This window comes from Fistularia commersonii, chromosome 20, assembly GCF_037954325.1.
Source record: "Fistularia commersonii isolate RoL2024-O1a breed Wild chromosome 20, RoL_Fcom_v1.0, whole genome shotgun sequence".
In the NCBI taxonomy this organism is placed as follows: Eukaryota; Metazoa; Chordata; class Actinopteri; order Syngnathiformes; family Fistulariidae; genus Fistularia; species Fistularia commersonii.
Window position 1 is genome coordinate 12,417,530 of NC_141303.1, and position 26,581 is coordinate 12,444,110.

Genomic DNA, 26,581 nt, shown 5'->3' on the forward strand with positions numbered 1-26,581 from the left:
TTTGTTCCTTGTCTCTTTCGTTTTTTTCCCAGCTGGTGTTCGACAGGCAGCTCTTTCCACCCGTGCCTCCTTCAGAGGCTGCATGAGGAACCTGAGGATCACCAAAGCGTCAAAGGTCCTGGAAGTGCACTTCAACAAGGCCCTGGAGATGAACGGCGTACAGCCTCTCTCCTGTCCGGCTTCAGCTGCTTAACAACCCCCAACCTCGCGCCCCCAAGCCCTGCGAGCCAAGTCACCCTTTCACACTCCCGACAGGCAAATAACAAAGACAACAACAAGCCCATTCCACAAGTAAAACTACAACGATTAACCATCCTTGAACTGGAGCGTGAATGCAGAGCCACTTGCTGGTGGTGAGAAAGAAAAGGCAGCGAATGTGCTCCTCGGAGAGTTTATGTATTTTAACATCTGAGTCTCCGTCCCTCAGATAGTTTCTTTATTGCAGTCATGAACCCCCTATCAGTCCAAGCCCCAGACTTTTTGTGCTGTCCGATCAGTTAATATAAAATGGCTACTAAGGAAGATCTACGGGTGTTTTGAAGTACATAGTATACTTCTCAATGTGAGGCGATTACTGTTGTAGTGGTCAGAGGCACACCGGCAAATTAAACCAGCATTGTCAAAAGTAGAAACCCAGTTTAAAGATAATCACTGTTCCTGTGACTTGCATGTCTGAAACGGAAGGGAGAAAAGTTGTTTTTTTTTTATGGATGAAGGGGGAAAAGCATTTTCATATATCCATGTGATGTTCCTTTACGATTCCTACATTAACCTTTGTTCCCTCAGAAATTGCCCAGTCATATTTTTCTTCATCTGTTTTGAAATCAAAAGACTGCTGGCCCAGAAAAATCGTATTTAAATATCGTGAAGGAAATCTAATATGAGTAGCACTGCGACTGAAGTATTAACAATGCTTTAAACTGATTTGTTCTACTGTATTGGAAAAGGACATGGTGGAGGAAATTCTGGCTGCAGTCATTCTGAAATTAATTCTTTGTTTGATTCACTGAATCAGTAGAAACCTCATTCAATGGAATCCCTCGCCGATGTAAAAGAAAACCAGGCTGACGTGTCAAAAACAGGAGGCACAAGGTGTCCGTGGGACACATACGGCCTCTTTAATACTGCATGATGTAAGTGAAGATATTTAATCAACGCTTTCTGCTAATATATTCTTGATAACATCTCACAGGTTGTCCTGTCCTTCTTTGAACAACAGAGGGAAGTGATGAGAAAAAAATATTTCACCGCGAAACATTATAATTTCCAAGCTGTTTTCATCAGCTTAGTCAGTGTTTATGAAATCGTACACTTAAATTCTGGCAATGCAATGGATATGTGTGCAATTCTAGCAGGTGACGCTGCTGCATTCAAATCTCTCAATCCATTGCAAACCACGTCCAAAAAAACCTGCATGAAGGTCGCACTTCCACAAAATATCCACTAGAAGGTGGTATTGGCAGAGTTTAGAGTATCTCTCCACCCACCCGTCATACTGACTGAAATGGGATCACTCATCCTCCATGGAGGCTTGTGCATGAGCAGGAGGGTGATTTTTAAAGAACAAATCGATAAATAAATCATGACCTGACTGAATGATGATGATGCTCGGCAGTGTTTGGACAACGACATGTCAGTGGATACTGAGGAGAGACAGATTATTGATCATTTTGAACAAAGAGTACTCAGCTGGAACTATTTGATCCATACAGGAATTATCCACCCTGAGTAAAAGTACTTTGATAACATCCTGCAGAAGGTGCTGCGTACCTGCATCTGCGCTGCATTTCCTTTAGAGGGCGATATGCAACACCACACAAAGAAACGAGAGCTGCTGTCAAAAACTCCCTTTCCCACGATTCTCTATAATGATGTGGCAGAGTTCGGTATCATACTAGGAAAAAAAATGTCAGAACATCAGGCTGAAATTGTGGATGATTTCCAGACAAACAAATAATCCCATTGCTTATGAGCATTCTTCTTTTATTAGGATATTGTTCTTTACATTGGGTGAAGGATGGTTGGAGGTCAGCCCCTGGTGGACTTTACTGAGGCTGCCTGACGTGGAATGTTCAGAAGATTGGATAAAGCCCGACATATCGTTTTCAAGCCATACAGCTGTTTTTGTCAAATAAACTGAGGTTTATCTGGTATTATGACACAATAAACTGACTTAGGAGATCAGTTAAATAAAACATTGGTATGTCTCTCCACTTGTACCATTGTTGAAGTAGGCAACTGTTGTAAAGAGAGTTCAGTTCAAGAGCCCAATGTTTTTTTCATGTAAATCCAACCGCCACTTTTCCATTTATCATCATGATGAGTGAGAACTAAAACTGTTAGCTACGTATTTATCTAAGTCGTATTATGACTTCAAGGCATTCAAGCATTCCATTGTTTACAATTCTGAAAGTAAATAGGTGTTCTGTGCAGCTACCATGGTAACGTGGGTGTAGATAGCAGAGTTGAATCAAAGCCTGGCTACTTGCAGGCCTCAGTGTGAAACCGTCCTAGCAGGGACAGCACTGTCCCAGTGTCGGGTCTGGTCATTTATCGCATGCTGTCGCTTCTCCTCAACCCGTCCGGAGTGCGTTTCAAATGCAGCAGGTATACGCCCTCACCCGCCTCCCGCAGCCCCTCCATACACTCCATAACAACCCCAGGGTCCTTTTCCACCTGCTCCCCGGGATTAAGCAGCTCTCACAGTCGCGGTGCCTCCTTTTCTTAATCCAGACCTTGTCAGGACGACTGCATGAGGCCCGTCAGCCGCTTCCCTGTCAGCGACTTGCCCTGGGAGGAAACGGGGGCAAACGGGAGTAAGAGCTGTCAAGAGGCCATCAGTGTAAAAGCTTTTCTGATAGTTTGTCAAGAGTGATGTGGGATAGAGTTAAATCCTGCCTTCAGAGGTTGAATTAAATTGAAGTAATCAATTATTTGTGATCATGTCGTAAAATCTATATTTATTTCCAAATCTCACACTTAACTAAGGGAAGGGAATTGGCAAGGGCAAGGGAATTGTGTAAAATGTCTGGATGTATAGATCTGATATTTTTTTTACATACCGATTATAAGACATAAATCTAAAGCAATGGTCTTAAAGCTACCTATAGTATTTGAAGTAAACGGTGGATTCCATTATATAACAATATGGATCTAATCCGTAAAGGTTAGTCCACTGAAAAACTTTGGTGTTTGGTTTACATGTGGAAGACTTCTCACTCCAGGTGAGAAAGAAAGTATACTAAAGAAGCAAACAGCGCAAAAAAATGTTTCATTATCATTCACTTATGGTTGTTTGTGAGTTTGAATGACAGGGGTTGATAAGCGACGGGATTGCGTGCTGACTCGTTCAAAGCTTGAGGGGATTAATGAATGCAGTTTGTAGTTAAAAGCAGAGACGCTGGGACGCTCACCACACTCCGAGTGAACTTCTCCAGGGATGTCCGTCGGCCTTGCTCTGTCTCAGGCTGGAGGAGGAGGGGGAATGCAGTTAGTTGAAGAAGAATTAAAAAAAAGGAAAGAAAATCTACATTGCGTTGTTTGTTAGAACTATTCATATATGATTCATGGAGACCGGATTGTCTCATTATTTTCTATTTGTGCAAACAGATCAACAATCCATGCAGATATCGCTACTGTTGTTATGAGTAAGAGATCATTTTTTCCAGTTCCTCCAAAACCTTCCACCGCCCGTGTCTCTATCACATTCTTACTTTCTATTTCTCCGTCCTTCTCTCTTGATCTCTCTCTCACTACCCAAACCGCTTGAGATAGAAGGCCGCCCACATTGCGAGAACTGCGTTGTGATTCAGCATCGTATAAGTAAATGCTGACCTGACTTTGCAACACTGAGGCTCTCCAACATGATGTCAGCTGCATGTAAAGGGATGTTCTCTCAGGTCCATTCTAGCGGACTCCTCTCACACACTACACACAAAGTTGCGGTTGCGTGAAGCTACATAGCCAGCACTCCTAAATCACACCACGTAACACAAAACAAACATGCACACCTACTTTCTTCCTCGCCATCAGCAATTCCTGGTAGACGTTGGAACGCAGGAAGCGCGTGTAGCTGTCACTTTTCATCAGTTTGTAGATGTGGTCCTGAAAAGTTGAAGCCGGGGAGGCATGCGTGGAGTCAGAAAGCAGAGCAGAGGAGGTCTAAATGCTCACTCAAATCAGAACGAGCGCTACTCTCGTGGCTATAAGTTGGCGCCGGTGAATTATGAGCTCTGAGTGCCGAGTGATATAAATTAGATGAGACGACTTTCCCTTATCTAAATGGTCTCTCAGAGTCCGGAAGAAGAGAGGAAATTTGAAAGACAAAACTTCTGCTCTCTTCTCCACACATCCATACACTCCGCCTGGGGTAGAAAGCCATTATTGGTGAAGCCTGGTAACAAAGACGAACAAGGATGGTAAAAGAGTGGGGTGGCTCATGAAAAGGCCACGCTGACATTGATCACCTGAAGAGATTCATGTTAGGGAGGTGATATACTCGCTGACTGAGAGGGACATTCATTTCAAAATCAGAATTGCTTTATTTGTCAAGTAATTTTGCAACTATAAGGAATTTGCTTTGGTTGATGGGGCTAAAGAGACAACATGTACCGGGCATAAAATAAGTGAAAAATAAAAGTGAGATCAGGACCATCCTGGTTGGTTGTGCAAAATGGCAAGTTATACAGTGCAATGCAAGGTAGTGCGTCAGAGGGGTTGGTACAGTGTCAGTGGGGGACCAGGGCATTATTTATGAGGCAGGCTGCTAATGGAAAGTTATTTGGTTCCACGCTTGGTCTCAACAACTAGGTGTATTTGACAAACTTTATATCTCATATCATCTTCGGGGAAAATATCTCTCTGACGCATCACGCACAGTATATGTATATGTTTCTGTATATGTAGATTTGTACATAGTGTAGCGACCCCGTGGTACTGTTAGAAGAGGTTCTGAGTTCTGTGTTTTCCTACTGGCTGTGAAAGTGTTGTGGGAATGAAAGGGAGCGAGGGGGAAGGGTGGTAGAGGAGAGTACAGAGACGGAAGATAAGTGAACCCGCTGTTGTTTAATTGTGCTGGGGTTTGTTCACCGCCAAATCGTCATCTTTGAGCACATCAATGCAGACATTACATTGGTGTCAAGAGTAAAACAGCGGATTGTAACTGACTGAACTTCACCGGTGTGGTGACCTGCTAACTCTTCTTCAACCCGAGGTATGGCAGCACAGCGAGAAAAAGGCCGACGCTCATCTGACAGTCAAGGAGGAGGCGGTGGATAACGTACAAACAAGAGTATGTCGGGGCGTGAGGCGGAATCTGACCGTCCTGCAAAGCATTATGCACGCTTGAGACAAGCGTTAAGGAAGCTAGCTGCTGCCGATGCTGGTTTTGGCTCACTGAGAGCGGAAGGAAAATGACCGCCACAAGTGACACGGGGCGGAATGAATGCAGAGATGGCAGCGCCCGCTGTAGCCAACACCTTGTCCAGATGCCGAAATACTCCAGTAAGACGAATTGCGAGACCTTCTACACCCGGTCTGAACTGCTGGCACAGGCTGCAGGCTGGTTGGAGGACAGTAAGTGTCAGAAGTGTCAGAAGTGTCAACATGCTTACTAATGCTGAGCACATCCAAAAAAAAACAACTATGGGGCCATAGTTAGTGCTTTACAGCAGTGTTATGGACAATGCCACCAACCTGGTGTTCTGTGCTTGGAGCAATCAAATAGGCTGAGACAGGCTGAAGATCCACTCCATGTGTTGGCAAATTACATTGAAACCCTGGCGAGGAAAGCATATGCCCACTTGCCAGCTGAGGTGCTGCGTGAGCCGGCCCGGAACTGGTTCTTCCAGGCCTTAACTCCCATGGAGCTGCACATACAGACACAGCTAGCGCATCTAACAACTCTACAGGAGGCACTGGAGCTGGCCTTAGAGAGGGAGTGCCTTGTCAGGCCTGAGCCTGTTGTGAGAGCCAGCATAAGTGGATGAGTTTGCGGAACTGATCCGTGGTATATCACTGCAACCACCCCACAGCAGCACCCGCCCTCACCAGGGCCCTCCAGTGTGTTGGGTGTGTGGCCAGTCTGGCCATATAAGCTTGCGATGCCCCAAGCAGTCAGGCGTTCAGGAAAACACCCCAGGGTCTGTGAAACAGGGACAACGCAGGGCCCAGCTGCACAGACGGGGGAGCAGGGCTCCACTCCCCCCAGAACCAGATGATGCCGCAGATTCCACAAGGGTGGTGGGTTGGATACATGTAAGGGATTTTCGCCATGACCCCATAAACCTGGCAGGGGCTCCATGCATAGCTTTTATCGACACCAGCTTCCCAGCAACACTGGTAAGGCCTGATGTGGTTCTGGCAGAGATGCAGTTTGAGCCTACGACAGTGAAGCAGCGTTAAGTGGCCAGTGAACTAGCCCGCATGATTGGACAGGGAGTGGTGAATATTCCTGGGGGCTGTCTGTGACATTTAGAGTATGGGTTGCAGCAGTTCAGGGACCCCTGTAAATTAATATTAGGGCTTGACTTCCTATGGACCACCCAATGTGTGTTAAACCTGGGGAGGAACACACTGGCCCTTCCAGGGGGACCCACAGTGGAAATGGTGCACCCTTTTCAGGTGCTGAGACCACTCCCGCCAACCTTGCGAGTGATGGTGGCACATCATGGATCAGACCCCTCACTCCATGCTTTCCCCCTACCACCTTGCCCCCCACATCTCATACACCAATTGATGTGCAACTCCCAGCCAGTTAGGTGGACAGGCTGGCAGCAGTAAGAGAGGTATGGCAGCACAACTGTGAAAAATTTGTCCCCAGACACAGCAAGAGGAGATGCGACAGGTACTGCTGGAATTAAAGGACATTTTTGCCCTGATGGAGGAGGAAGTGGGCCTGACTCACCTATTGCAGCACAACATTGACACCGGTGATACCCGGCTCATCAAGATGTGCCCCTTCCACCTTCCCCTGGCGCACCAGGCAGCTGCTGATAGTGCTCTTAAGGAGATGCAGAAGGCTGGCATGATCAAGCCATTTGACAGCCCATGGGCCTCAGGTGATTTGATGTTGAACAAAAAGAAGAGTAATGAAATGAGGTTCTGTGTGGACTATAGGTAGCGAAACAGTGTGACGAAGAACGACTAATACCCACTGCCCAGCATTGATGGGTCTTTGGTCTTGGTATCCGTCTCGTCCTGGTTCTCCTCGTTAGACCTATGCAGTGTGTATTGGCAGGTGCCCTGAAGCCAGACCGTAGACTGCTTTCTGTACTGGCAAAGCTTTGTGGCAGTTTTGTGCAACACCCCAGCCACATTCAAACAACTGATGGACAAGGTGCTGGTTGACATACCCCTGACAGGAATGCCAGGTCTACTTGGATGACAGACTGGTTCATGGGAGCTTCTTTAATGCTGCCTTGGGGACCCTAAAGCAGGTTAGGATATTGGCAGCTGGCCTGAGGCTTCACCCCAACAAGTGCTGCTTCATGATAAAGGAGTTTTCAGCAGCACAGGGTTGGGTGAGAAGGACTCGGCCTGTTGGAGAAGGTACAGACTGTGAGAGACTGGCCAGTTCGCACCAACCTCCAATACCTTCATTGGATTCCCGATTCCTTGAAGGCCTTGACTGAGTTGCCCATCCTCTGTCCCCCGGACCCTATTCTCTCATCCTGGACACAGATGCCAGCAAGGATGGGGGCACAGGGAGAGAAAGTGGTGGCTTATTTCTGTAGAACTTTCAACAAGGCGGAATGGGGTTATTGTGAGACCCACAGAGAACTCCTTGCTATTGTGAGAGCGATAAGCCACTTCAGATTGTCACGATGCGCGGGGGCGGACTCTGGCAGGGAACCACACCTCAGAGCAGGAATCTGGATTGAAAGCACTTTATTTGGATTGAACGGCAGGTAGGGTGTCGCTGGTAAGCCCCTGGCCCCGAGACAGAGTTGCACAGGGCTGGGTCTCACCAGGACGGGTTCCAGGCGGGGTGACGGCAGGACGGACCCCTGGCAGGGTGACGGCAGGTTGGAGGCGGGAAGGACTGGGTCTCACCAGGATGGGTCCCAGGCAGGATCTCGGGCTGGGTCAGATGTTACACCGGCCGGCTGAGTCGGGTCGTAACATGGCAGGGGCCCGGTCATGGCAGGGGCCCGGTCATGGCAGGGGTCTGGGACATCCACAATCCTCCGGCGCCAGGCAGAGTGTGCCGCTGTCCTTTATAGGGATCTTGATTAGCGGCAGCTGCTGCAGCTGGCGCCGATTGCAAATTAATCTCAGCCGTGTCTCCTCTCGGCAGCCGAGAGGAGACACGGCTGCTACGGATACTATCTGTGCAGCCTCCCCTTCACTGTCCAAACTGACCACTCTGCCCTCCAGTGGTCAATGTCCTTAAAAGAGCCAGAGAAACAGATTGTATGTTGGCTGGAAGAACTGGTGCCGTATGTCCCCCAAGTTGAGCACAGACCTGGAAATCAACATGCCAATGTTGATGCTTTGTCCTGGTGCCCTTGCGCTGCCAATGGCGGTTGGTACTGCGACAAGAGGGAGGCTCGCGGGAAAGAGCTCCATGCAGGAGAGCAAGGCCCCATGCAGGATGGAGAAGGGCCTGTCTGCTGAGAGATGGAGGTTGTGGACTCACTAGACTGGCGGGCTCAGCAGAAACAGGATGCTGATCTGAGATCAGTGCTGCAGCGGGTAGAGTCAGGGCAGAAGCCACAGTGAAATGAGGTTGCCGGGTGTTTGCCGGCAACTAAAGATCTGCTCACAAAGTTTGAGGCTCCCAGGGTAAAGGATGGAGTGCTCCAGAGGGCCTGGAAAGTCAGCCACGGGGGAAGAGAGGTGGTGGGCGGTGGTTCCAAGACGACTGGGAGGGAGAGTGTCAAGAGCTACACATGCAATCATGGGGGCAAGACCCAATGGGGTTGCAAAAACCCTGCGTCGCATCCGGCAAAGTTTCTTCTGGGTTCTGGTCAGGAGAGAACTTGGACGCCAGTGGAAATGGTGTTTGGTAGACCCCTGGGGTTGCCACCAAGACCAGAGTATGCTAGAATGGTCCAGGATCAAATGGATTCTGCTCATGCCTTTGCTCGTGACCAGCGAAAGAAAGCAGGCAGAAAAGAACCTATGACATGAGGGCCAGGTGGGGACTTTATGGCTGGGGACCTGGTGTGGGTGTACAGTCCAAAGAGGAAGACAGGTTGGAACCCTAAGCTGGACAGTCAATGGGTGGGGACTTGTGAGGTATTGGAGCAGCTGGGGAAGTTGGTATATAGGCTCCATTTGCCCCCCAGGGGGAAAACGGGTGATCCTCAACAGGAGTAGATTGGCCCCATACGAAGGTGATGCTCATCCATGTCGGAACTCCAGACCTTCAACACCTTTCCGGCTATTCTATTCCTCCACCTTCTCCATCCCAAAATTCACCCCCTGCTCCCCAGGAAGCAGTTCCGAGATTGCAGGTGCAACCGCTCTCGTTCGCTCAAAGGTGGCATGGGGGATGGAGAAGGCATCCCGTCCATTTAAAGGACTTTTTCTGTGACCCCCTGGGGCGAGGGTCTATCGGGGAGCAGTTTCGCAACGCTGCGGTCCTGTTAGAGGGGGTTCTGAGTTCTGTGTTTTCCTACTGGCTGTGAAGGTGTTTTGGGAATGAAAGGGAGCAAGGGGGCGGAGTGGCAGGAGAGTGCGGAGATGGAATATAAGTGAAGCTACTGTTGTTTAATTGTGCTAATAAAGATAAGATTTGTTAACCACCGAATCGTCATTGTTGAGCACGTTCATACGGGCATAACAATACAACATATACATATAAACACACAGGGCCCAGAAATATTTGGACATTGCCACAAGTTTTGTTATTTTAGCTGTTTACGACAACATATTCTGGATACAATTATATAATCAACATCGGCTAAAATATGGGCTTTCCCGAAAAAGGTCAGAAAAGCGGGGGTCGCTGTCCATCTTTCGCCGTGAGCTTAAAATATACCTCTTCAAAAAACACTACCCTACTAATCACAGTTAGCCCCCAACACCCTCGCCCAGAAATAAAGTAATTTATTAAAAAAATAAATAAAAGGATGAAATGAATGTATGTATGTATATGGTTCTGAGATGGCTTTTTGATTGATTGGTCACTCCCAACTTCCGAATACTGGTACTTTGGTTCTTCGATGACTGATTTGCACTTCTTGTAAGTCGCTTTGGATAAAAGCGTCTGCCAACCGACTGTAATGCAATGTAATGTAATGTTAAAGTGCAGACTCCCATCTGTAATTTGAGAGTATTGACATCCAAATTGGAGCAAGGGTTTAGGAATTACAGCTCTTTAATACGTAGTACTTTTTCAAGGGACCAAAAGTAATTGCACAATTGACTCTGAAGGCTGCAAAAAAAATAACAATGCTGCATAGGCTCTTTCCTCCGTAACCTGTCATCAATTAAGCAGTTTAAGGGTCTGGTGGTGATTCCAGGTGTGGCGTTTGCGTTTGGAAGCTGTTATTGTGAACACACAGCATGCGGTCAAAAGGGGCTCTCAGTGGAGGTGAAACAGACCATCCTGTGGCTGAAAAAAGGAAGAAATCCATCAGAGAGAAAGCAGAAATGTTAGGAGTGGCCAAATCAACAGTTTAGTGCATATTGAGAAAAAAGGGAACTCCAAAAGGCCTGGACATCCAACAGCAACATTGGACAGCAACATTGGTGGATGATCACTGAATCCTTTCCATGGTGAAGAAAAACCTCTTCACAACATCCACTTACGTGAAGAAAGCTCTCCAGGAAGTAGGCGTATCAGTATCTAAGTCTACCATAAAGATGGGCATAAATACAAATGATTCACCAAAAGGTGTAAACCAGTAATCAACCTCAAAAATAGAAAGGCCAGAATGCCAAAAAACACCTGAAGAAGCCAGCCCAGTTCGAGAACAGCATTCTTGGACAGATTAGATTAAGATCAACCTGTACCAGAATAATGGAAATAAGAAAGGAGAAGAAATGGAACAGCTCATGATCCAAAGCACTCCACATCTTCTGTAAAACATGGTGGAGGTAGTGTGATGGCATGGCCATGCATGGCTTCCAATGGCAGTGGATCACTTATTGTTTATTGATGATGTGACAAAAAACAGAAGCAGCCAAATGAATTCTGAAATGTATAGGGATATACTTCCTGCTCAGATTTAGCCAAATGGAGGAAAGTTGATTGGACTGTGCGTCACAGTATAGATGGACTATGATCCAAAACATACTGCAAAAGCAGCCCAGGATTTTTTTTTAAAGCAAAGAAGTGGAATATTCTGCAATGGCGTAGTCAATCACCAGATCTCAACCCAATTGAGCATGCATTTCACTTGCTCGAGACAAAACTTAAGGCAGAAATACTGACAAACAAGCAACAACTGAAGACAGCTGCAGTAAAGGCCTGGCAAAGCATCATAAAGGAGGAAACCCAGTGTTTGGTGATGCCCATGGGTTCCAGACTTCAAGAAGTCATTGCCTGCAAAGAATTCTCAATAAAATATTGAAAAGTAACATTTTACTTAGGGTTATGTTTATTTGTCCAATTACTTTTGAGCGTGTGAAATGAGGAGCATTTTGTATAAAAATAGCTACAATTCCTACATATTTAATCATATATTTTTGTTCAACCCATTGAAGTGAATCTTAAAGTCTGCACTTCCATTCCGTTGTAGTTGTATTTCAAATTCAGTGTGGTGGCATGCAGAGGCCACATCATGAAGATTGTGTCACTGTCCAAATATTTCTGAGCCTAACTGTGTATATTTTTTAGTGAGATAACGCCTACTTCATTGCTTTAATGCCTATCCTGCATAGGGGTAGTGGATCCAGACTATAGATGGGCGAGAAGGTGTGTGAGGTGTGTATTGGGTAAAATGGATAGCTAGATAGATAGATAGATAGATAGATAGATAGATAGATAGATAGATAGATAGATAGATAGATAGATAGATAGATAGATAGATAGATAGATAGATAGATAGATAGATAGATAGATAGATAGATAGATGAAATCTGATAAGAAATGATAAGAAATCTGTTAAATTGAGGGGATTATTTTCAACATTTCTCTGATTACACAACCATACATTGCCAGGTAATATATTTTGTTATTATAATTTTGTCATGGGTCTTTCCTACAGGGTCTTGCTCCTTCCCACCTGTGCGTCCTCATAGCAGTAACGTCCTGGGTCTTTCAGGTTCTGGCTGGTGCGCTCATAGCTGTGCGAGTCCAGATTGATGGAGCTTGGCGCACCCTCGGCCAGAAACTCAGCCCAAATTTCCTGCGCCCTCTGTGCCACCTCCTGTTGCGGCATTCTCTTCAGATCCTGCACGGCCAGCCAGAACCTGCCGAGGCACAAAGGTATCTCACACATATGCCAAGCAATGCGAGGTATGGGATACCGCTTTGATATTTAGTGCATTTTGGGAATGCAAAAAAAATCATATTGTGTTACAAAATGAAATTACACTTAATTTGTCAGCCTGGGTCAGAGTCAGATCCAGGTAAATACAACTCCCATAACAGAGATTTGAACAATAATGAGCCTTTTCCACTGAGATCTTCCCAGACTAGCTGGGGATGAAGAATCCATCGTGAGGGGAAGCAGGTGTGTGTTAGATATCAAGTGTGGGCAAAGAGCCACTGGCTGACTGACTCCAATATAATAGTATGTCTATATTGATCTGTGGATGGCCTTGGCAATATAGAGAGATTCCCCCGGCGGTTGTATGCGTGTGTGTTTGTGTGTTGTTTTTTTTTTTTCCTGCGCTGTCTCTTCATTTCTCACTGAGTGTCATATTCTCTCTGTCTTTCCCCCTTTGCAGTCCTGGCTTTCACATAAAAGCATTTAAAGGTCCAGGAAGAGAAAATGAGAGGGAGGGGGAATGCGGTGGACAAGCCCATATGAGGATACACAAACTGGGCGGTGGCTGGTGTGGGGGACCTCGGCGGTCCGATCCACGGCTACAGAACCTGGCTCTAGGAACATTGAACGTTACCTCTCTGGTATGGAAGCTAGTATGGGAGGCTGAGCGGTTCTGGCTACATATAGTTGGACTTCCATTTAGCGTGTGAATCAGGCTCGGGAACCAGGTCTCTTGAGAGGGGTTGGAGTCTTTTCCACTCTGGAGTTGCCCACCCGGTGAGAAACGCTGGGCAGGTGTAGACAGATTGATTGCCCCCGTCTCACCACCTGCATGTCGGTGTATCCTGATGGACGGGAGGGTAGCCTTCCTCCACCTTCCGGTTGGGGGACGGGTTCTGACTGTTGTGTCAGTTGTGTTGTGTCAACCAAATACTGCATCTGTACTACTCTTTCTAGGCATGAAGCCATACTGCTGTTCACAAATGCTGACTTCTGCTCTCAGTCTAGTTTCCAATACTCTTTCCCATAACTTCATTGTATAGCTCATCAACTTTATCCCTCTATAGTTGCCGCAATTCTGCACATCTCCCTATTCTTGAAATGGGCACCAACACATTTCGTACAAAGCCCCTCTCAAGCATTAAAATTGATAAATGAAGAAATGAATGAATAAATAACAGCAATTAAAGTAATATATCATTTAGAATGATATACAAATAAGTCACTACATATTAGATAAAGTAACGTTTTCTATATTATGCATTTCTTTTCCCAGATTTCTTAAGATGGTACGGTTTTTGAATGCCTGCCTTGCATTATGCAAGTATGACCTCCAGGGGCTCCATTGAGTTCCCCGAAGCCAGTGTAAATTGCAGCTGCAGTTGAAGAGTGAAACCTCGCAAGCAACTGAGAATCATGTCAAAAGTCATTATAGTTCCAGCTGGTTGCTTGCGTAAGTGCTCAGCAAGATTGACCTTAGGACCACTATCACATTTTTCTTTTCCTGATGAACAAGTTGTGCATGTATTTTTTGTTGTTGTTTTTTCCAAGAATCTCTTACCTCAGGTTTTCTGAGCTGAACTCTGACTCCAGGAACTTGAGGAACAGTTCCTGTCCGACGGGGTCCTTTAGGGCCTCCTCCAGGGAGAACCCCCACTTCTTCACCCGCTGCTGACTTGGCTCCTTACTGGAAAATATGGTTGAACACTAAGAGATGGGCTGATTCAGTATAAACATTCAGCTGGGTCTGCTGCTGGGAGCTCAAATTTAGAAAGAGATTAGGGCAGATGAAATTACAGGGAACCGGGGGCAGAGTTGCTCGGCGAGGGGTGGGGGCTGATAGATGAATACAGAGGAAGGAGAAACGCATTAGAACCTAAAACTCAATTGACCTCCGAGCCATCTAGAAGGGCTGATGTTGGTGTGATATGGCTGTCTGGAAAGCTGTGCATTATGACAAAAAGCAGTTGAAATCCAATCATTCCACTCTACGGGGAGCGCCACAGCACTGAAATGTATCAATTCGGCTGAATTATTAAGATGCATTAGGTGCAATGAATATATGTCAGCATGCATTTATTCTGGCATTATTCAAGCCTGGGGTTCAGAGCTGCTGCCATACAGGTTTCTGCCCTCTGGGCGACATGATACCGCACTTCATCACTCTCATACGGCCATGACTACTTAATAGAAATCAATACTTTGACTTTGTAACACATGAACTAAGGGGGGCAATATATTTGGATTGATTAAACAGCGTTACACATGAATCTCCACTGGAAAATAGCCCATTACTCAGAGAGTAAATATCCAATGGCATTGAACCACCAGACTCAGATCTCCTCTGCTGTGTCTTTATCAGTGCTTGTTTCCAAAAAGAAGATACAGTGACAGAGCACTAACAGGGAATGCAGCTGTCTGCAGGAAAGCACCGATACGCTCCCAAAGAAATCTTAAAAACTAAAAATTCTAAGATTTTTTTTAGACCTGACAAAATCGTTATTACTGAATTTATGGAGGCAAAAAAACTTCCCCAGTATCAAGATATGATCCAACCTTTCATGTGAGCTGTAAGAGCAAGCAGGAATTGATTGACAACACTGGTGTATCCAGGCCCAGTCAGTTACCAAACCCAACATTGTAATGTTGGGTTTGGTAACAATAACAATGGAAAAACAATTAAACCCTGATGGATAACATATTAGTGATTTGCAGTCAGGAGAAGCAAGAGAATCAAAAATAATTTGATTATTATATTTATCTGTGATTTGCACTATAATGGTATTTTTCATTCAATATCTCCAGTTTTGGATTGTTTTTTATTCTAAATCACTGGATTTTCACATTTTCTGTTCAAATGCCAAGAAAAGATTGTGATGTGGTGAGGCTGCAGACTGTTGAGCCTCAACGTACTGTAGATTATACAATGATGACTGACTGCCGGCATGCTCTGCACAAAGACCATACCAGTGTTTTCTGTATGTCACTATTAAAATGCTTTATCTCTTTTGCTATAGGAACTACATTTCAGATGTACAGTGTTTTTTATTTGTCAACAAGTATATATGTGTGGTACTAGTTTTTTATACTGAGCGATTATAAGTGCCACTTATGGCACTTACGATGTGCCACTTCATACAGTGGCATTCCTTATCGACTAAGAAATCCAATGTATCAAAAAATTAATTGCAATGATAATGGGTGTTTCGAAAAAGTCTAAGACTGTTTTAAAAGAGCCGAAAACTCGGCCAACCTATCAAAATGTACTGAGGTACGGCGTTTTGGGGTGATGCTAACGGAAAAAACTTTGTTCAAGGAGAGTAAGTAAACTGTTGAGCATCTACGAAAAAGAATAAATAAATTCCTGGAGATTTTAGAGTATGTTGCTATCAGTGAAGGGAGATTTTTTTTCACTCCGGTTTTTATTTAACATGCTCTGTGGCAAAATGAGTGAGAAATTCATGGCTGTAAGTACAAAAAGGAATACGATAAGATTCTCATCCATAATTTTGAATTTCCGTTGTAATACCTGACTTCCAGATCCCAGCAGGACAGGTCGTCGCTGATCCAAGGGTTGGGCGGCTCCAGCGGGGTCACGAAAGGGTCATACTCCATGTACTGCTCAGTGTAGCTTATAAGACTGGGATGTGGGTGCACGCGTATAAACACACACACAAAAACGCACACACAGAGGGTTGGATAAAATCATTCAGTCACTTCTTTATCAATACTGTGCATCCTACATGAACATGCAAACATACAGAAACAAATGATCTGGAATCTCAAGATTACTGCAAACGGATGAAAAACCAACAGACTATAAGAAATGCAGCTTAGCAATGTCAAAAAAAAAAAAATCTTCAGTCTTCTTTCATTGAATCTGTAAATCTCCTCTTTGATATGCCTCCAGGCCTTCAGCCTGGCAGTTCCACCCTCAGCATCCATATTCTCTATCTCTCCTCTGACCCTTTTATTGATTGGACCTAAATTACAATCCAAATTGATGCCGCTTGTTAAAAAACCTCTAATGATGCACTAAAGAAGGAATTCTACATGAAATGAGAGATGCATTATTGTTAGTGACTGAAGTCAAAGCATGTACTTAAGGAGTTAGCACTCCAAATCAGATGATGGCTGAAGCCACTCGAAGAGAAAGGAAATATCAGACTGCAGTTTACTGCTGACTCAGCATCTACTCATGCTGATTTCAGAAAGACTCAAAAAAAAGATTGGACGTCGTAATTCAGAAAGCTCTGGGTTTTGACTTCAAAATGTGATGATGTCACTATTTTCCTGTTTCGGATGGTGCTTTTGTTTCGCAGAACCCAATTTGTTTGGTACGGTTATCCGTTCAACAAACCGCCAGCCGGTGACATTGTGAGCTGGTGGTTACCGACCCTAAAGATCAAATCTGACAAATGCCGAGTGATTCAAAAAATCTGTAGATGATGCTGTTTGTTTTGGATACAATTGTCCAACGTGACCATTTGTCATGCTGTCCGGGGCCGTCAATGCCCCGTCCTTTCCACTCTGCCAAGCACCAATTAAACTTGGCTCCATAGGCGATATCAGGAGGTCAAAGGGTCCAGGAGGACAGGGATCACAGATTTTCTGCTCCACTGGGAAGTAATGGCCGTCTCGACTGACCGAGCCACGGGCAAACAAACAGCCAAAGCGGCAGCACGTACACACGTGATTGATTGTGTCCCCCCTCAACCATCGCTGCACACAAGAGATGGACAAAATAATGAGAATTCCTGCACAAAGTGTTGTGCTTGCAATACACCCACCACGTAAAAAAAATCACCCAAGCTCACTTCCCTTCTGATCAACAGTTTGACCTTGACTGTGTCTCCTTGAAGGGTTGACCCCAGCATCACATTCTGGAGAGCTCACATTCGGATTTATTTTAATAGTCTTGAAGACCAATAAAGGTTTTTTTTATAGACCAAAATGCACTCTGAATGACGGAGGGGGTATTTGAACTTAAAAGGTAAAAGCCTCGGACAGAGTGAAAGACAAAAGGAGAAAATGAATAGAAACTGATGTAGCAGCGGCATCACATACGAGCTCCTCGGGTAATGTTATATGTCATTTGGGGGAAATACGCCCCTGCCCCACCCGTCAAGTAAGGTACGGATAGATACACGGTCTGCAGAATAACATTGAGATCTATGCAAATCTAAGCGATAAGTGACTCTTACCTTTCAGCGACTTTGGACATCTTCATACAGTGGCGATCTAGCTGAGCGTGGAGGAATAGGATCTAGAGGAGGGTAAGAGAGAAACAGTCGGAGGAGATTAAAAAAATGAAGGGACAGCAAACATCTTGGTCCTCTTCTTTTGCAATGGTATTTGAAGTCGGCAAAGTGTTAAATAACCCTCCGGAAGACATGTCCTACCTCCTTCTCCACATCCTCCTTGGTTCCTTTCCTTGAGTGGTGCAAGGGAGTGTGTATGGGGCTCTGGGACTGCGTTCCCTCCTCGGCCAGGCCATAAACTGACTGCATTTGGAGACAGCGACAAAGGGAATCTCTAATCCCTCAAGCCAATCCCTGATTATTTCAAAGCATTTCATCAAGGTTTATTTGAATCTTTAAACCCCTGTAGCAGTGATATTTTTTGAGTCTATTTTGTAAAATTATGTATATGTTTATGTATGTGTTTCAATAACTTAGTAATTGCAAATACACGATTAATGCCTGTTGAATACCTTCTTAACTCTATGAGGGTTCTTCATGCGTCGACATTTTCTGATGTCCATCTCTGTAGTGTTAACACATCCAGGCTGGGGAGAGAGGGGGATGGAATTTCACTGCATTTCCCAAGATAATATTTCAAGATTTTTTTAATTCATTTATTTATTTTGATGTCTGTCTTTTTCCGACAGAGGTGAAAGCTCAGAGAATCAAACAGTCGTTCACCCTCAGAAGACAGAGGCTTACCACTGGTCTGTGGACGTCCCAGAAGGCTCTCTCTTGGCTGTCCAGGATCTTCCTTTCAGTCTTATCTTTTTTCCTGTCAATCCTACAGATAAGATCATTCGGTGTGAGAAACCAAGAACAGAGCTACCCCGCGATCAGCATTTGATGAGGCAGATGAATTGGGATTTGAAGGATAACGCCGGGATGGGAGCCGCGTGCCGAGCATGAAGTCCAGAACGGACATCATCACAGATTCCGATATTGTACGTGGTCTGGTGATGTTTATGCGGCAAGTACAACGAGGGGTTTTGCACACAGTGGCGACAGATGGATTTAGAAAAGAGGCGCGCATGTGTCTGTGTGTGTGTGTGTGTGTGTGTGTGTGTGTATCGGGGATGGGGGGGGTTGCAACTCGTCCATGATCACTGAAAATATATTATTGTGAAGGTAAATATCTCATGCCTATGCTGCAGATCATAACAGAGAAGCTCTCTAAACAATTTAATGGAACAAAACTAAGAAACTCAGATTGAAAAATAAATCCAAAATACTCGCACTACCCCGTGCAACTATAAATTGTTCAATTGGTGTCTGAGTTGACAGGATTTTCTTTCGATCCTGACTCATTCATTCATTCATTATCTATACCACCTATTTCAAGGACACAGGGGTGATGGAGCCTATCCAAGTTATTGGAGAGGAGGTGGGGTTCCCCCTGGATCGGTCACCGGTCGATCAAAGGGCCACAAATACACAACCAACCGTTCACACGCCTGGGTATTTTCAGGTCTCCGAATAACCTACTATATGTTTTATGACTGAGGGGGGAAACCTGAGAACCCAGAGGAAATCAATGAAGACAAAGGGAGAACATGCCAACTCTACACAGAGACACACCCTTTCGGCAAGCGGTGGCTCTGCAGCCACATGCGGCTATTGGAGCCCTCTGATGTGGCTCCCTGTGGCTTTTGAAAATAATTAACGAGTATTTAATTTAAATGTGTTTTATTTTAGTTTGTTCATTTTTGAAATGTGATTTTAAATTTGATTTGATTATGGCGTACTTGTAACATCTAAATAAAACATGTTGAAATATTTTTGTCGCACTTTCTCCGTGTGCCAGTAAAAGAATGACAGCACACAGAGAAAGGACAGCATTTTTGGTTTGCTCCCGGTGGATAATTTAAGTTCGACTTTTTTTCATAAATACAAAAAGGACTCAAATAGAAAATCTGTATTTTGCTTAATAGCTACCTTCAACCCAACGTCTTTTTTCGTTGTTCAAAACGTTTTGTTGCATGTCGAAATGTAATTTCGTTTTCTCTGCAGTCATTCAGAAAGAAATCAGAAATCTGAAAACACTTTATTTGTTTCCGAGGGGCAATTTGGGGTTCATTGATTTAAAAAGAAAATTCAAAAGGATTGTGTGGCTCCTAGTGTTTTCTTTTCTTTGGAGAAACAGGTCCAAATGGCTCTGAGTGGTAAAGGTTGCCGACCCCTACCCTGCCCACTGTACAAATAAATGAATATGAATAAATAGATAAATTAAGGAAAATAAATTTTCATCTCCAAAACTACGACAGCCATCAGCAATTGATGTCTTATATTCTGTGCACTTTTGTATTTGTGTATGTAAGTGATTGTAAAAAAAAAACTTTGTATACACAATAGATTTTTAAAATTTATTGCTATGTTTTCACCCACATGTATTAGTTGATCCACCGAATCTCCAACGCACAAGATGTGGAACTGCACCACAGGAGTTATCACATGCTCGGACGTCAATGACATCACTGCCTACGTTGTAGTTTCACCTGTTGCTATAGTAACAGAACACACTTACTTGACCTGGGCTTCAGCTTGCATGTAGATGAACTCCCACTTTCTGGCAAAGGCTCTTTGAAGCCTTGCTAGATTCTCCTGATGGAGAAGACAGAGATTTTCAAGGGATCGGAAGGAAAAAGCAATGATAAGAATGATTTAAAAAGAAACTCCGAGCCTTGGCCCCACCTTGAATCGGCACCAAAATGCATTTTAGATCTCACATCATTACAATCTGACCTTTAAGAGGCCGTTATTTCTGTTCTGAGCCTGACGTGGATCAATACTAAGAAGAAATAAAGGGACAAGGTAGAGGGATGGTACCCACCGCCTCATAATCCGCCAGCTCCAGCCGTGTTTTGTTCTGCATGGTCCGCTTGCACAGGTAGATGGCTGATGGGGAAGCAAGCGGACTGTTCAGTACATAGATTCATTGCACGCATCCGTCTGTATGCCTGATGTGCCTGCCTAAACCGTCCTCGCCACCCCCCATTTGGTGTGTGAGAGACTAATTGCAATTATGAGGCGCAAGAGAGGCCTTGTCCGTAGCTCTCGGTTGCCCGGGTGTCAGGCTGAAGGGCAGGGAATAAAATGTTGGCTGAGGGATGCCTCTGTTGCCAAGCGTAGAAATTCTGCTCCGAAGCTCGGCCAGCAATTGCTTGTATTCATATTTCTAACCCCCTCTATGCTGGGTCAGTTTTGCCACGCCAGGACCCGATGTCTGCATCGTTTCTGTGCCGAATAAAGGCAGATGATCACCGACTAATGATGATAATCCATTCTTTGTTTGGACTTTGATAAACAACCTGAAGCTGATTTAATACAAGAACCTCCCATAACATCCCATGTGGAGAGAACATTTTTTAGGTTCAATTTCTAAGAATGTGTGAAATTTGGGCTTGTGTCTGATCTTCCAAACCATATCTCTTCATTTGAGAGACACTCCGTCCGAAAAAATATATTGCCTTGTAATGAGACAGACAAGGCCTCAGCTAAAGCATTTACACGTTCACGTGCTATTTTTAATCTGTTATCCTTTCACTGACAGCCAATTTCTACTACTTCATCAGGCAGTCAGAATTGTGGATATGGGAATGTAAACAGCCATTTACTAGTTTCACGGGTACGTTTGGATGGAACTAATGCAATAGAATAAAATGGACAGGCTATATATCCTCATTTGCTGAGGGTTGTAATGATCAGTTTCCTTGTAAAAATCTGTCAAGTTATTTATTCCTCTAACAGCCTCCCAGCAGTGTGTGCGAAGACTAATTTGCGGCCTCGAATCGCTCGGCGGAATTGCAAATGCACTGAAACAATTAGAATGAATTCTTATAAGCCCAAAACACGTCAGACTTTACCATAGTCCGTGTTCTCCGGCTCCCAACAGTTAGACGGCCAGAAATATGGTGCCTGAGGGAAATAAAAGTGAGATTGTGATAGTAATAACTTTCTCTGGCGAAGTCACCATTTTGATAATATATTGCTGTGCTTGCCACACTCCATCACTGAACTTTACATGCAAGGGAGAGAGTATGAAAACTTCCCGAATAAAACCGGCGAGGATGACCTTTACCTGTTTTACCGCTAAGAACCGGGGGGTGAAATCTCATAGTTATTTGACTGATCAAAATATTTTTAGAATCAGAATTAAACGCACTGGGGACGGCAAATTCCCAATTTCCTGCAAAAGAGGTATCCTGTGGAGTCACGACGTCAGCAATAAATAAAAAAATTGCATGATTTGAAATGTTTCGGTTCTCCCCACACATGTTTCTCATTGTCTCATACTTAATTTGCTTGAAGAATGAAATGCTAATGAATTATGATTATCCTTATGAAGCTGTTCTGCGACAGCAAACTGCTCTCCCTTTCCTCCGCCTACTCCTCTCTCTTGTCTTGTCTTCCACTTCACTTTGAAGAAGCAGATCCAAGGTCAAAGCACAGTGATGTGCTCTGCCTTGTGCTTTAATTAAATTGCTCCTTCAGCCTCCCAACTGGTCTCTGTGAATAGGGAGTGAGAAGATGCCATGCCATTCTAATCTTGCCACGCGGGTGCCTGGCGTTCCACGCCGAGGACTTTCAAAACATTGTTTCCTTATTATTTTTTTAATTAGCATGTTCAGGATAAAGCACTCGGGTATAATTAATCTATGACTTCATTACCACCTTCTTATCTATGATTGGTGAAGTAGCAAAATATCAACTTTTCTTTTTGTCCTTTGATTGCTGTTTATTTCCAATAGTTTCACAGGATCCCGATATAGAAGTGAAATCACAGTAGGCAAGGATGGGACATCTGTTGTAAGCACTTGGCGTGATGTCATTACATGTCATTATGTTATATATATTATAATGCAGCAAATGAAGGATTAAACTTCTTCACACTCATCCAGGATGAAGTTGGGATTCCTTCAGTTTTATGACTGATGTGCTGTGGATATGTTAGTACTATGGTACTAACTCTTATCTATATTTTATATTTAAAAAAACAACTGGATGGTTTGTTAACCAGGAAGGGAGTGAGAATAAATAATTACTTCTTCCCACTCCATTTTCTACATACAAATTGACTGTTTTTTTTTTTTTTTCATGTTTGAAATAATAAACGCCAGTAACAAAGAAACTTTTCTATTATCGATGCACAATTCAGTTGCATTTGGTTGAATTCATGAATATTTTATTACATGAATGTAATTCATGTGGGTGGCATTGTTCATTTCATGATCAAAGACATGGCAGTCATTTCCTGCATTTCCTGCAAATTCACCTGCTGGGCTTCAATTACGGAAAGGCTGCAAATGTGTCCGCCCGGCCACTGCCCTGGAAAGTTACCCTCACACCCCTGGTGGGTGACCCATCCCGCTGCTGTATTCAATCACGCTACCCATCGTCGCGCTCCGATCGAAATGCACCTGCCAGATGGCCCTGCTGGACTGACCCAGCAGTTACAGTTTCCTTAATTATGAGGTTATCCTTTGCAGTCATATCATTTAAAGGCATTCTGGCAACATGCAGAAACTTTTTAAACTTTGCCAGTAACTGATCATATTTTGCTGAAAACATACCTCTTCACCAAGCACTACCCCACTAATCACACTTAGCCCCCCCCCCCCCCAAAAAAAAAAAAAAAAAAACCAAGAAATTAATGTATATATTTCTATGTTTTTGAGATGGCTATTTGGTAAGAGTGGTCACTTCTGACTTCCGACTACTGGTACTTTGGATCTTCGGTGACTGAATTGCACTTTTTGTAAGTCGTTTTGGATAAAAGCATCTGCCAAATGACTGTCATGTAAAAAAAATGTAAGGTTTCATTACAAGAGAGTTCTAAAAACATATAAACCGGTAGGTTTAGCTTGTAAAATTTGGTCGGTTACAATCCTGTCCAAATTGGTCAACCAGATGAATCCAAAACCTTGATAAAAATTATTTTGCGACATGTGAAGAATTGAGATGTTTTCAGTGTTCTCCGGTCAGAATTATATAAGCATTGTGTAAACTCTTAGGTACTTCCAAAATCTCAGCAGCAGAAGCAACTACATTCCTTCCCACAGACTCCAACGGCACCCACTCCTTTACATTGGCCGCCAGCAACTTCTGAATTTTCTTTCCTTATCAATAAGCACCCGCATCCAGGACATCTATTAAATCAGTGCTATGTCCAACTATTAATTTTTAATATTGTGTTTTGGTTTGTTATCAAATGCATACCTGACCTAGTAATCTTAAGAAGCCTCCTTGCAACTGTCTCAGTCCCCGTCCATCACCATGAAGGTGATTTATTTTGTTGACATCTCTATTGTAGCAGTGCCGTGGCAACACAAAAGCCAACAGATACATGTAGTTCATGTGCTCAATAGTCTGAAAGATTTCTTTTCGTGTCCAAATTCATTATGATTGATTATTGGCAGCATATGAAGGTTAACAGGTGACATTTGCGTTCCCTCGCGGCTCTAAGAGAAACATATAAACCTGTCGATGAGTTTATCTTTGCCGCCACCTGTAAAAGCTTCACCTCTGAAGCCTCCAATGCGCCCGAATTATCAGTTGATGCAGCGACTGACCTGAAAGCGATAGAAGGTGTTGTCATCTTTAAGGGAGAGGACGTGATCTGAGATCGGAAAGAAGTAGCCCTGAGCAGCAATGAGACTCCCAATGTGCATGGCCTCAGCTGTGGAGGGGAGAAGAACAAGAATTAAACATCACAGTGGGCTCTTAATATTCGCCATTGAACACCCCAATGCACAAGTCCCTGTAAACCCCATAATACAAGTGAGAAGTCTCTACATTGTCCAATGGCACGAAATGTTTGGCCGTCAAAGCTGATGTGGCTTTTTGAAACTAAAAGCAGTCTATAGGTTGTCACTATTTTAGGATCCATATTCATTTGCACAGAGCTGCAGATGAGTGACATGCAGTGTTGGCTGGCAGCATTTCGCAAGCCGCAGAGGCCATCTTTGATAGTGCCGATGAAAGAAGACCGCTTTTATGAGTGCAGGAAAGGCCAGCATGACTCATTTTTGTCCTGTCAACAGAAGACTTCATCAGCCTATTAAGTGTCTGCTAAAAGGAAGAATCCAACATTAGGTAATGATAACATGTATGCTCTAGAGGCTGCGATGCTGAAGCCGAGGGACGATCAGATGACGCTCATGTGTTGCATCCCAAACAGGACTAGATTATTTGGACCATCTGTCAACCATGTCTCACCAAGACCCGGCATTTCCGATCAATCAATATCGAAGTTCACATGACACGAAAGGAAGCGTAACGTGAGACACCATTTTTTTACCTTGCACAAGTTGTTCCGTAAGAGGAGCTGTAACATCGACACATCATAACGTCATACCGGACATACCGGAAGGAGTCAAACTTCTGCACAGAGTTTGTGGTACTATTCATTTTTAATGATGAATAGTAATGTATCTTCTGGTCTACATGCACCTGATTCTTACATGTTCATAGTTTTCTTACTAAGCATAGTTTTGTTCTCCAACTCGTGACATCCAAAGGATTTATACGCCTAATGTATTCTTACTTTACAATATCAGAAGACTGCTTTTAACCCATTATGGATGACCCATGTGCAAAACTGAGGAGCGCCAGAATCCAACCACGAAAGCTTGGTTCCAAGATGACCATTCGGACCAACTGAGGCATGCTACCAAGTTAGTTATCTACTTAATATTAACATTTGTCACCCTTTGCCTGCTTGCTTATTCCTTGACAATAGACAATTCTTTAACCCTCATATTATGTTAAGGGTCAATTTGACCCATTTCACCCATTGACCCAATGGGTCAAATTGACCCTTAACATAATATGAGGGTTAAATAACATTGATTACATCTAATGAAATTGCCATAACAAGAAATTGAAAGTTACTATCATTACTGCATAAAAGTTGTCAACAAAAAGTGACACATTCAAATGCCACATTACCATTCATTGCAACAAGTCTTGTACTCAGGCCGGTTAAGTCAGGGTGGAGTTTTCAACGCATACCTGGATCTTCGATCGTCAGATTCTTCATCAGCCACTGAACAATGTCGGCACCTGGGGTTTGGTCAGAGGCATACGATGTTGGGTTAAGATGGGACAACAAAGGGGATTTATAAGTTGACAGGTTGAATGTTGTCAAATCATCCAATTAGATGCTACACTGCTCTAAGCCTTTGCTGTCTTTTTTACACACCAAGGGGTTCTTTCATCCTGTTGTGTTGGGACTCTTCAGATATCTTTTAAACATATTTAAACCAAATCTGAAGTCATGCGGATATTCTATCACATATGACTGACAGAAATATTCTCCACATATTTTCGTTAATTTCTTGTTCTGTACGTGGGGCATATCCTCAGAATTTGTTTGACTAATTCAGATGTGTGAAGTGATTGGGCACTGCAGAGGAGTGGAACATTCAACACCATGTGATGTCGAGCTGAGATGTTACTGTCTCATCTGCGATTCCTTTCCTCTCCGTCTGAGTCCCGGAGGAGGTGGTGTTTAATTCTCCGTCATTCATTAGTTTCCCTTTCCCTCGGGCACTCTGTTGAAAAACATTTGAACTGTTGCCGTGCACATACCAAATGCTCACGAGGAATTGTTTTTATTGATACGGTCTGCTTATGGCATGTTGGAGTAATGGATTTTCCTTAGGTACCAGGATTTAGAGGCGAAAAAGAGTTAATAGCACTGCTTTGTCTCCATCATATGTCACAGCCTCCCGCCATGGCTGGAGCACATTAGAGGGATTTGCTCCGTTACCTGATGAGACTCCAGCCGGAAGGAGGCGGGGGGGACATAAATCTTACCCTGTCAAACTTAGCATGGAACATTCAATTTATATCAGAAATCTATTCTGGGTAGGACAGTAGTTAGTGGTTATACCTCTCAGCAAGAAGCTCCCCGATTAGATTCCAATGAGAAGCCTTTCCACATGGGTTATCATT

The 26,581-nt window shown here is 44.0% G+C and overlaps 2 protein-coding genes across 3 annotated transcripts in view; one reads left to right on the forward strand and one right to left on the reverse strand.

The window, feature by feature from the left end:
• lama2 (laminin, alpha 2) overlaps positions 1-1,189 on the forward strand; it is a 167,213-nt gene extending 166,024 nt beyond the window's left edge. Inside the window, exon 74 of the mRNA XM_086166628.1 lies at positions 33-1,189. Coding sequence (XP_086022754.1) covers positions 33-193 — 161 coding nt within the window. The 3' untranslated portion in view covers positions 194-1,189. The remainder of the gene's footprint in view (positions 1-32) is intronic.
• A 777-nt stretch (positions 1,190-1,966) lies between these two features.
• Positions 1,967-26,581, reverse strand: part of LOC147222974 (regulator of G protein signaling 6-like) — an 81,108-nt gene continuing 56,493 nt past the window's right edge. For both annotated transcript variants that reach the window (XM_086166627.1, XM_086166626.1), the window contains exons 4-18: positions 25,637-25,687; positions 24,196-24,302; positions 21,490-21,541; positions 20,457-20,521; positions 20,151-20,227; positions 18,329-18,410; positions 18,097-18,171; positions 17,786-17,887; positions 17,588-17,649; positions 15,913-16,023; positions 13,945-14,070; positions 12,177-12,363; positions 4,015-4,104; positions 3,414-3,467; positions 1,967-2,790 (exon numbers count right to left, since the gene is read on the reverse strand). In XM_086166627.1, the coding sequence (XP_086022753.1) occupies positions 2,740-2,790; positions 3,414-3,467; positions 4,015-4,104; positions 12,177-12,363; positions 13,945-14,070; positions 15,913-16,023; positions 17,588-17,649; positions 17,786-17,887; positions 18,097-18,171; positions 18,329-18,410; positions 20,151-20,227; positions 20,457-20,521; positions 21,490-21,541; positions 24,196-24,302; positions 25,637-25,687 (1,292 nt within the window). In that variant the 3' untranslated portion in view covers positions 1,967-2,739. The remainder of the gene's footprint in view (positions 2,791-3,413; positions 3,468-4,014; positions 4,105-12,176; positions 12,364-13,944; positions 14,071-15,912; positions 16,024-17,587; positions 17,650-17,785; positions 17,888-18,096; positions 18,172-18,328; positions 18,411-20,150; positions 20,228-20,456; positions 20,522-21,489; positions 21,542-24,195; positions 24,303-25,636; positions 25,688-26,581) is intronic.